We start from the raw sequence: 11,463 nt of genomic DNA, 5'->3' as shown, positions 1-11,463 counted from the left end.
GAGCGGGGGCTCGAATTCACGACCCCTGCTTTCGCAGTCAGACAGTACTGCATCCGCTTTACTATTACTTTATTCATGAAAGACATCATTGAGACTCATGTGTAAATCTGTATGTTATATATTTTTAGCTGCTTTTTGTGACGTGTATGCCGTGGACCACGAGGCGCAAACAAACGTTGGAACTGTGCCGCTTGATAACAACGTAGAAATAAACCAATCGGAATATGACGGTAATGTTGACGTTATAATTTCGTGTAAATAGAAATGTTGAACAGTTATCTTAAATTAAAAACCAACATATAAATTAAATAACACAGCTAATTTTTTGATTGGCTTACATGCTTGTTATTGTAAGAGTAAATGACAGCTGATGACTGTGACGTATATATTGCGGCAATATCAAACTATTCAAAGTGAAACGCGGGCAAAGCGTCAAACGGGAAAGATCTTAGCGGGTAGTCAATATCTTTATCTCATTGACCGGGCGCAGTCACATAAAAAATAGATGAAACTTTGCAGACTTTACAAATAAGGTATATTACTTACTGCAGTTAAATACTTTTATAATTAGATATAAGATGGTAATAATATATCATATTAAACGTAAAAAACTAGTGTTACGAAAGTTGGAATCTACAACTAGGCTACTTTTTTTTTCTTCCATATGCGTATCCTTTTCTGATGTCACCACAATACAGCGCTTGGAACAAGTCATCTTGTAAAGTCTGACCGTCCTTTGGCCATTTACTGCGGTACCCTTATTGACACACATCTCCAATTACCGCCTGTCGAAACTCTGGGAAAGCAGTTCTATATACCCGCCATTGCTCTTACAACTCTAACAGCTGATGCCACTGTAGTAGTGCTAACTACAGAAGACAGCACTATTGTAACCATCCGAGGAGATTACGACCAGATGGATACTATTGACCTGAAAGGAGAAGTGATGGTTAACAGAACGATAGTGTCAGATACGGTAAAGCTGTTTGTTAAAGAATATTATAAAACTGTTACCTTTTAGAGACAAGTCATAATGAGAATAACTGGTAAAGTTGAAATCAGCCTCGGGGATTTATCAACCTCATCTCACTTTTCCGTTGTCGCTGACCGGACCAGAAAGGGCAAATTGTTATTAAGGACGTATGCTAGAATTTGGTGCGAAAATTTTCCCAATAACAGAATTTCTTCAAACTTTGGATATTGAAAGACAATCATCTAAGAAACAAAGAAATGCAATAAAAATCATAGGTCACCGGTATCGAAAAAGAGTTATCTGCCCTTGAAAACGGTATTTCCTCCCAAAATGACGTTTTCAAGGGCAGATAACTCTTTTCCGATACCGTTGACCTATGATTTTTATAGCATATTTTTGTTTCTTAGATGATTGTCCTTCAATATCCGAAGTTTAAAGAAATTCTGTTATTGGGAAAATTTTCGCCCATCTCATATACAGGGAATTCTAGCGTACGCCTTTAAATCTAATCACCATAAGCTTACTTGTAGCAGTTAGTATGTTTAACAGTGTTATAGTTTTAAAGTGTGTACGATGTCATATTGTTTTTTTTTCTTGAATCACAGGTAAAGACCAACGGATATTATAATAAATACAGATTTAATAATAATAATAATAATACTTTTATAAAACATCACAAAACGGGCAAATATTTGGTGAATATCTTCAAATATGTAGATATGACTCGTGATAACGTGTTTGAACCCAAATGATATAGGCTCAAACAATAATTTGTTCTTGAATAAAACCAGTGTTTGTTGTTTGCACACCGAACAAAGATTTTATTCAACGACATATGATATACTGTCCGCCCGCTAAAGCTCTGAGTTCGATCCCTGGGCGCAGCGTATGTTTTTTTCCCCTGACCTGACGACTGATAAAAGACATTATGTCTGAAATCATTCGTCCTCCACCTCGGATTCATGTGGGGAAGTTGACAGTTACTTGCGAGAACAGTACTGGTACAAAATCCAGGAACACTGGTTAGCTTAACTGCCCGCCGTTACTTAGCTGAAATACTGTTGTAAAACGGCGTTAAACCCAACACAAACAAAAACATATGATATATTATAATAATGTCTTAACTAATTAGCGTTAAATTGACCGAGATAGACGGTTTAAATGTGTCTAGCTTAATATGCTACTCTTTTTTTTTCCAGAAATACAGTATCGAAGCAACGAAACCAGTCCATGTTCATTTACAAATAAGATCTAACACAGTCAATTTGGCGGCTGATGTATTCATTCCCGCAATAACGCAGTATAAAAAGGACCATGTTTTTCCGGGATTTATCGAGCACTTCGTCGAAATACATTCAAGGTATAAATATTGACCTCACCAACCATTTTAAGTACATTGAAATAAAGTCCGAACTGGAAGAGAATACTGATGCCTCCACTAATGACATCGGCAGTAGTTTTTTTTTAATTGCAGCTGGTTCAGAAGTGATTAAAGTAGCTTCGAGTATTAACATAGTATATTGTAGTTATTACGTAATATCTAATCTACCATAAATGTCCTAAATATAGGCTAATTATGCATTAGGGCAACACCGAAAGTAGTCTGTATTTAAAACGACTAATGTAAAAGTATTTCACTGATTTCTCTCCCTTCCAAAGTGTGTGGCTTCGTATTAAAATTGCTGTCAAAGATATCATCAAAATCACATAGTAACTATTACGATCTTTAACTACAGCTGAACCCTGTTTTAAATGCCACCTATATTAAGCAGACATTTACCTATTAGAAGCTGGTCAGCAGCCTTTCCAAATGCACATTTTGTTCTAATATCAAATTACCTTAAGCGGTCACCTGCCATAAGCGGTCACCTGTCTTAAGCGTTTCTATGGTTAAGCTGCTTAATACAGGTTATACGGTGTCAAGTGTATTGTCATGTTTTCTTTTGCAAAGCTTTGCAGTTGACAATGGAGGCTACGAAACTCCAAGCCTGATCAGTACGGGGGCCACTTCAATTAATGCCGCTACTTACGTCTACAATAAACCGACATTCTCATTGACCGTAATGAAGTATCTTGGCACAACTAAATTTTTTATTGTACCCAGCGATGTACTTTATCAGGATATAAATGAGGTTTGTCTTTCTGTATAGGTTACATACCACTAAAAGAAATTGTTCTTTATTTCATATAAAATTCAGTGAGTTCAGGTCCATTTTGATACAGTTTCTAGATTTTCACTCCGTCATAGACCTATTTTCCTAAAACGATCATGTGGTGTTTGTGATTTATCTGTTGTGTTAGAAATATCTAAGAAACGATGAGCGACAAGATGTTTTCTTAGTAATCAGATACAGGATATACCTCGAAAAAGTATTATCAAGCCAAAGCTGAAGCTGCTAGGATTTCCTCTTCAATGTGTATCCCGTAACCGGTCTTCCAAAAAACAATGCAAGTAATTACCATAATTTCGAATTGAAGCCTGTATTGATTATTTCTATTTAAAGGTTTGTACGTTGACAACTGGATCTCCAGGAGACGGTGTTGATAACGACTGTGATGGTCTGATTGATGAAGAACAGTGTTCGGACAGTACGGCGCCGGGTACCATCGGTAAGTAGCACAGTGAAGAGTACCACTGAAACATTGTGCTTTGCGGCGTACTGTTGGTACGTAGCACATTGCTGGGTACCATCGACAGGGTTGTCAGTGCCTGGATCCATCCGAAACTATCGCAAGGGCGACTAACTAGCTTCTGGTACCGTTTACATGTAGTACTGTGCGGGGTACAGTCGGTAAGTAACGCATTGCCGGGTATCATTGACAGGTCCCTTCGGTACATTGTACCATCGGTAAGTAGCAAAGCGACGAGTACCATCGGTACATCACAGCATCCGGTTTGATAATAAACCATCCCTTGTATCGTCATGTAAATCCTTGCATACCTTTGACCTGCAGTGACTTTTATAGTGAGAGTTATTTGAGCTGCACCATGAGAAAACCAACATAGTGCATTTGCGACCAGCATGGATCCAGACCAGCCTGCGCATCCGCGCAGTCTGGTCAGGATCCATGCTGTTCGCTAACGTATTCTCTAATTGCAGTAAGCTTTGAAAGCGAACAGCACGGATCCTGACCAGACTGCACGGATGATTGATGCTCTCTTAATCATTTGAGCATTCTTATATTTGTCTCAAAATGTATTATAAGGGACCTCCGTGGCCAAGATGTGAAAGTTGCTCACTTTGAATAACTTTCCCTTCACTGCTGTAGGTTCGAAACCTCGCTTAGGGTGGTTTACGGAAAGAATGTCAGTGGTTCTACCCAAATGCTCGCCTGGGATAAAATAATGCACGGAGGTGCACCTTATGTCTTCTTTCTTTTACCAAAAAAAGTGACGAAGTCGCCATATGACTTCAATTGTGTCGGTGTGGCTCCTAACCTACAAAATCAATTATTATAAAATTAGAAATAAAATGTGTTGTATATCTACGTAAATAAGTTTAATTCATTGGTTCCTGTTAATTATTTTACAATCCAGATATTTGTAATGATATCGTTATACTAACAGTGATATCGTTTAAATAACACTGATATTATTTCATTAATAACGATATCTTTAGAATAACAATGATTTTATTCCAAAAACAACGATTTCTTTAAAATAACAACGATCTTATTACAATAACAACGATACGGTTACAATAACATCGATATCAACCTCCACGCAGGAATATTGTCAAAACAATCTTCTACTGTACCGATAAGGGGAAGTAGCCAAGTATTGGAGTTTGCACTTATTATCATAAAAACGGTGTTGTTACAATAACAACGATGTCGTTAAAATAACCACATTAAATTTCAGTACACAACTTGCTTCCTTATTGCAGACTTTGACATAGATGGTAGTTTACACGAAGACTGCGCTGCGAACACAAGCAGTAAGTGACATGTTTCGTAGCTCTTGAATATTGCAACAGTATTTGCCTCTTTCTAAACAAAGTTTAAATCATTTTCCAAAAGCAAACTAGAAAACTACATTCTAGAAATTAGTTTGTTAAAGATGATTACCACCAGATTTCAGACATGAAATCCAAATGTAAGATTTATTTCATTATTATGTTTTATTTGAGACACCGAAATGGAACCAAGTCCATTAATCAAATTCGATGTAACTCATTGCAGACTTGGAGCGGTCTTCTGCGCATGCCCGAAAGTGATTATCAATTGTAGCGCATGGCAAAAATATGCATATTTTTGCATGTCCGCATGCATTTAGTGTACAATATGCATAAAATACTGACTTAAGGTTAGGGTTAGTATCACCATGGTTACAAAATATATACATTTAAGATATTTTCGTTCAAATTTAGTTAATCCGGTATGTACCGTAGACTGTAATTTATACCGGCGCTCCAAGTCTGCATTGAGTCACAGTCAATCAAATTAGCACATACCGGAAGCTACCATTATACTCATGCATACAAAGTAGGACCACGCTGTATTTGGATATGATTATCTATTTTAGGTAATGTTCGCACAATATTATATATAAAAATGTAACATTTGTCTTTACATAATCGTGTAGCAACTGCGAGCGTCCTACATGAGTCGGTCCCGCAAACAATGATAACATGTCCTCCCGCCACCGGAAACGGAAGTAATGTTAACGATACGGATGCAGGAGGAATTGTTATTAGCGGTACGAACTCGACGGATGATTCAGTGTCTTTGACCTCTATGAATACGCCAAACGTCACAACCACAGGATCAGCACCATCTTTTGAGCCCTTGACATTCATTGGACCAAGCATAACAATTCCGACAACGGCGCCAGCCCCAGGATCAACGCCGCGTATGTATACATTGCACTGGATTCCCTTTATTACACAACATCAGTTTATTGACATTTTGTTTGTTTAATTTGGTTTTAAATCACACCGATACCTTCTTGGCCTTATAGCGGCTTGATTAAAAAGAGATTCAATGTGCATCATTTGGAACTATTTTATAAAAACGTCTCCAGGGGCCTCCATGGCCGAGTGGTTAAGGTCACCGGCTTCAGATAACTTGCCCTCCACTGATGTGGGCTCGAACCTCACTTAGGGCGTAGAATTCTTCTGATGAGGAAGCTATTCAGCTGACCTACGGCTGGTCGGCGGTTCGACCTAGGTACCTACCCTTGATGAAACAGTCCCCTAAGTGTACCTGAAATCCTGCTAGAAAGTAGCAATATGACCCATAATTTCGTCGGTGTGACCTTTAACCCAACGAAAATAAAGATACGTCTTCCTTTTGTATGACGGTTATCTCTCATAAAAAAAGAGACATTTGCACAGTGTGTAACCAACAGCGATGAATGACAGGAAGTACCACCATATATGGAAAGTGAAATCTATGTATTTTTAGTTAGGTTCTAGAAGACGTTAACAGTTTCGTCCGCTGTTATTGGTGTAAGACTTTTACCAAGCCGCTTATTGTTTTGGATCAAAAAATTAAACTTTAGGATTTATTCCTCATTATAACAGTCAGCTTGAACCAAAACATAAACTTACAAATTAGCCTTTTTTAAGTGTTTTAGTTATCTATGCATGTTTCATGCTAAACTTTTATCTTCTGAAGCAGCTAAAAGCGCCATGACAGTTCATTTATGCCACAAATATAAATGGAGATTATTTAGTTTTATAAAGGAGAAAAATTGTATAAGACTTATCTTCCGTTTTGATCCACTGGCACCAGGCCAGAAAGAAAATACCTCTGTACATGATATACCCTACCCCTAGGTATAATTTAAGTAATGACCATGGTCATGAACGGGAAAGTGCACTAACCCATTTCAATCTTACATTTCTCACCTAAAACGCACATTTCGGTGAATGTGTTCCAAGCATATTTTCCATCGTGGACGAGGCACAATAATCTCAATATTTCATTTTGCAGAGATGCTCCACATATTTTATGTTTTCGCCAACGTTACAGAAAAAAAAACTTGCGTGAACTTCTCTTATGAAAATCCGGACTAGAGGTCACAGCAGGGTGCACATGTTTAGGCAAAATGTAAACAAACAAAAACAGAATGCAAATTATTCACAGTTTTACAACAAAACTCGAAATGATGAATAGATTTCTTTCTGGTCTGGTGCCAGTGATTTAGTCAGCAAACGCTCTAAAGGGACTTTTTGTTTTAATTTTAACTTGCTTTTAGCAGCAAACTGTCCTAAGCAGCCTGAGTGTGTCACTTCCTTGACTGCTTAAAATGCTGGATTGACTGTATACAGACGTAGAATGACTATATATTTCAGCTCCAGTAGAGACATGTCGCACAGAATGCCTGTGTCCCTGTGGCTGGGTGGCTAATCCGCAGAATTACACAGAAGAGGAACTCGCAGCGTCTGTTGTAGAAATCCAGGAAAAGTTGAAAGTAAAGAAGACTGAACTGAGTGCAGTGGTTAGTATAGAAACAGGAATTAAAGTTCTTTGGTCCTTTACTTATTTTGACCTAAATCGTAAAGATGTGTTGAATTATTACAACACAAATTTGTTTTTGTTTCGGTGGGTTTAACGTTACATTAACATACTTCACTTTCGAAGGATTTTTCCATCCTGGGTGGGGACATGGGTATAGAAACTTCGACCGTCCGTAAATCAGCTGGATGGCTTTCTCACATGACGCAACCACGGAGACACCACACCAATAGGACAATGAATTAACTACAAACTTTTAATCACATAATCCTATAGCCTTTCTGCTTACAGTTCCATAACCAGCAAATTTTCCATTTGACGAATTCCTACATGTACGTTTTCGTCAGTATACATTTACATTGAGTTAAGTCAGTGAAATGATGTTAAATTTAGTTTATTTTCAATTACATGTATTTTAGCTCGACTGTTATGAAAGTTTTAAGCCTTCTTTGAAATACTCTCGGGTTCCGCTTCCTGGAAAAAAAAACAGTACTGATGTCACATGAGAAGGTGTGGTCGGGACCCTAGTGGGGCTCGTACCCACGACCCCCCGGGTTGAGCGGCCGACACCTTAACCACTAGACATCGCTCCCCTTCAGAAAAGCAATGTCTTCCCGAGACGGAACGCTACAGCGGGGATGCGTGGCTGTGTTAATGATAAACCTTTAATCATAAAATAGGAAACAAATATCTAAAGAGAGCTTCAAAATTATGAAAAAAAGTCTTTAAAACCATGTTTTGTTATTATCAGAAATTTAGTTAAGAAACTGAAAGCTACGGATTGAGTGAATGCAAATTCAATTAATCGTTGATGTATGTGAGATTTCTTTGAAATAGAAAAAAAGTGAAAAAAGTGTGAAAAATACACAGTGGTATTCTTTTTCCTAATCAGTATATGAAAGTATTTTACGAATATTTGAAACTGACATAATTATTTGATTGTATTTTAACATCTATTCTAATATGCTTGTCTCTGTTAAAACACACTTACGCTAGAATGACGTCACGTTAACGCGCGGTGACGTCAAAGATTTTGTTGCGACCAAGAAAGAGCGCTTCTATATTTTATCTACTGTTTTAGAATCGTAATAATTTATAGCAAAACCGTGTTCTAACACTATTTATGCACTCGGTATGCGCCCTCGTGAAATTATTACGCCCGACGTATAACCGCCCATCGTGCATAAATAGTGATCAAACACTCTTTTGCTATAAATTACTTCTTAAATCAGTATATAACTTAGCAAATGTTTTTTTTTCAAGATTCGCCAGAAGACAAGTGCTACCGATGACAGGCCGGCGGCAACCGCCGTCGGATTCGCTGGTTTGGCCTTTATGGTGGTTGTACTGGGCACGGTGGCTCTACTGGATATTACTACCCTGTTTTGCGACATCATAACATTGGGCAGGACAGTCAAAACGTTTTTTACATCTTAGATACATTTGTATTGCAAATATGTTAAATTGTTAATCATCTAACATGTATATTATACCTGGCATGATTCAAAAAGAAAGTGAAAAATTCGGTAACTCTTTGTATAGTAATTATCACCAGTAAAGGTATAACTATTTCATCTATCAATTCATAAGCTAAAAGTGGTATAATTGACTTGAAATTAGTGTTCAATAATCAGAAAAATATAAAATTATACAGACTGCTTGTTTCCTATAGCTTTAATTTTGTGCTAGGGATAAAAAAATAAAATATAAGGGTTAAAATATGAGTCAACTATGGCGTTGTATAATTTAAACATCGTTTTTGAGGACATCTTCAGTCTGGAAGACGATCATTTTGACAAGGCGTCTCACAAAAAATTACGTCATTTGTTAGAAAAGTATGATATTTTTGTCGATTTTTCCTAGCGTTAAATGTAGCTTGTTTTGTGTGAATTATTTACTTTTCATTTAAATACTGCGTGTGACAATTGTCTGATTATTGGTGTATTGATGTATATTTAATAAATGGGCCCTTTATGTTTAAACAAAGTTCTATTGACATAATTTTCCGATTGTTTTTGTAACTTACTGCAATATACAACAGTTCGAGCTAAGACTTAGTGTCCGTTGTTGGCGAAAATATGTGTATTTGGTGAAAATTAATCAAAAGAAGGAAAAAAACCTAAAATGCATTATTCTTGTTTAAATCACGACACCCTGGAAAATGGAACAAAATTGAATTAAAAAAAATTGAGCCGCACCATGAGAAAACCATGAGAAAACCTACATAGTGCACTTGCGACCAGCATGGATCCAGACCAGCCTGCGCATCCGCGCAGTCAGGTCAGGATCCATACTATTCGCTAACGGTTTCCCTAATTGCAATAGGGTTCGAAAGTGAACAGTATGGAACTTGACCAGACTGTGCGGATACAGGGTGGTCTGGATCCATGCTGGTCGCAAAAAACTATGTTGGTTTTCTCATGGTGCGGCTCAAATGTTTTTCATATCGTATGTTAAGCTTCAGATAGGTTTAATTTGGCCAGTCGTTTTAGAATAATAGAATTTTTTCAAGCAAGTATGTGTAGTGGATTGCAAAAATACACCAGCAACAACTTACTATAGTATGTTATTGAAATATGTTTGTTTTTATTTTGTTTCATTTCTAGCTTGCTTGTAAAAACCTCACCATTAAACATATACAGCACGGGTTTGACTGTACAAAAACCCTCTTTAATTAAAAAAAATATGGACAAATCGTGTTTTATTTCAAATTTGATTAATTTAATGCGTTTGACTGTGAATGTATATCTATAAACATTGAAATGAGAATTTCTATATTCTATTTATATATGCTCTTCGTGAAATTTCTAATGTATTCGCCTCTTGCTTTGATATGAACTTTTTGTACACAACTGTATTAAATTACAAATAAAAGCATCTGATTAATCAATGGTTTTAAAATTTTCAATTTCCTGAAACACTCACATTTGACGCACAAATGTCAGCATGACAAGAGAATTCAAACCGGGTACCAGGTGTATGTAAATACCGTAGAATAACGCATTTTATTTATATTCCACAAGTTTCGCAACAACGGCTAGAAGCTGTGTTAATCGATTATATAAACGTGAAATGGGATGCTGATAAACCAGTTGATACTGTAGTAGAAACATAGATATAATATTAAACCTGGTACCATATCACCATAAAAATGTGTTGCTATAACATATCTTCGTATCGTCCGAACACACTTTTTATGAAAGTTCAAGCACGCGCAGGCATCTTGCTAGAACTACCGATATTCCACAAGCCAAGTTTATTTCATAATCAGACAGGAAGGATCAATATTCCGGGGAGAAAGGTGGTTCACTGTCAACGGTCGTGATCATGTCCCTACAGTTACGTCAATTATTTCTTCCGAGTGAGCGAGGAAAGTGCGCTTGATGTCTTATGATGATAAAATCATATTTTATCCATTGAGCAAGTCGCCTATGACAGAATGGCTGACTTTATTTTTGTTGGGTTTAACGCCGCACCGACACAGTTATTGGTCATATGGCGACTTTCCAGCTTTGATGGTGGAGGAAGACCCCAGGTGCCCCTATATGCATTATTTCATCATGGACGGACACCTGGGTAGAACCATTGACCTTCTGTAAGTCAGCTAGATGGCTTCCTTACATGGAGAATTCAACACCCCGAGTTAAGCTCAAACCCACATTGGTAATGGGCAAGTGATTCGAAGTCAGCGACCTTAGCCACTCGGTACGGAGGCCCCCCAAAAGCTGACTGGGTGTACGCAGTGATATAACATATTAGATAATTCCTATTGACATTAGCAGTGCCTACATAAAAACAACAACAACAAAAAAAAAAAAAAACACAACGAAATATGAGTTAATCATTTTCCAGATATAAATTTAAATACAATGTATGTTGATAGCATCGTCATTTAAATGTTTAAATAGAGCTTATGCAAAGACACGTATTCTAATTGCACACTCTAACACGTCCCGATTTATTTTTCTATAAAACAACACTGAAAATTAAATGTGTTCATCTGCAAACACTCATTGTTTGTACGTCAC

General features: G+C 37.1%; 1 protein-coding gene across 1 annotated transcript; it reads left to right on the top strand.

Annotated features, from left to right (window-relative positions):
* Window positions 1-97: 97 nt before the first annotated feature.
* On the top strand, window positions 98-9,656 carry LOC123540926 (uncharacterized). Its single transcript, XM_045326253.2, has 9 exons — window positions 98-230; window positions 699-976; window positions 2,173-2,333; window positions 2,925-3,105; window positions 3,478-3,583; window positions 4,861-4,911; window positions 5,559-5,825; window positions 7,273-7,418; window positions 8,699-9,656. The coding sequence occupies exons 1-9, from the start codon at window positions 98-100 to the stop codon at window positions 8,870-8,872; spliced, it is 1,497 nt and encodes a 498-aa protein (XP_045182188.2). The 3' UTR covers window positions 8,873-9,656.
* Window positions 9,657-11,463: the final 1,807 nt, after the last annotated feature.

Source organism: Mercenaria mercenaria, chromosome 16, assembly GCF_021730395.1.
Source record: "Mercenaria mercenaria strain notata chromosome 16, MADL_Memer_1, whole genome shotgun sequence".
In the NCBI taxonomy this organism is placed as follows: Eukaryota; Metazoa; Mollusca; class Bivalvia; order Venerida; family Veneridae; genus Mercenaria; species Mercenaria mercenaria.
The sequence above is the reverse complement of the archived record's forward strand: the minus strand, read 5'-3'. Positions and strand labels throughout refer to the sequence as shown.

Coding starts and splice junctions, on each gene's coding strand:
- LOC123540926 (XM_045326253.2), top strand. CDS start 98: ATGTGTAAATCTGTATGTTATATATTTTTAGCTGCTTTTTGTGACGTG. Junction 3,106..3,477: donor TTTATCAGGATATAAATGAG/GTTTGTCTTTCT, acceptor TTCTATTTAAAG/GTTTGTACGTTGACAACTGG. Junction 3,584..4,860: donor TACGGCGCCGGGTACCATCG/GTAAGTAGCACA, acceptor TCCTTATTGCAG/ACTTTGACATAGATGGTAGT.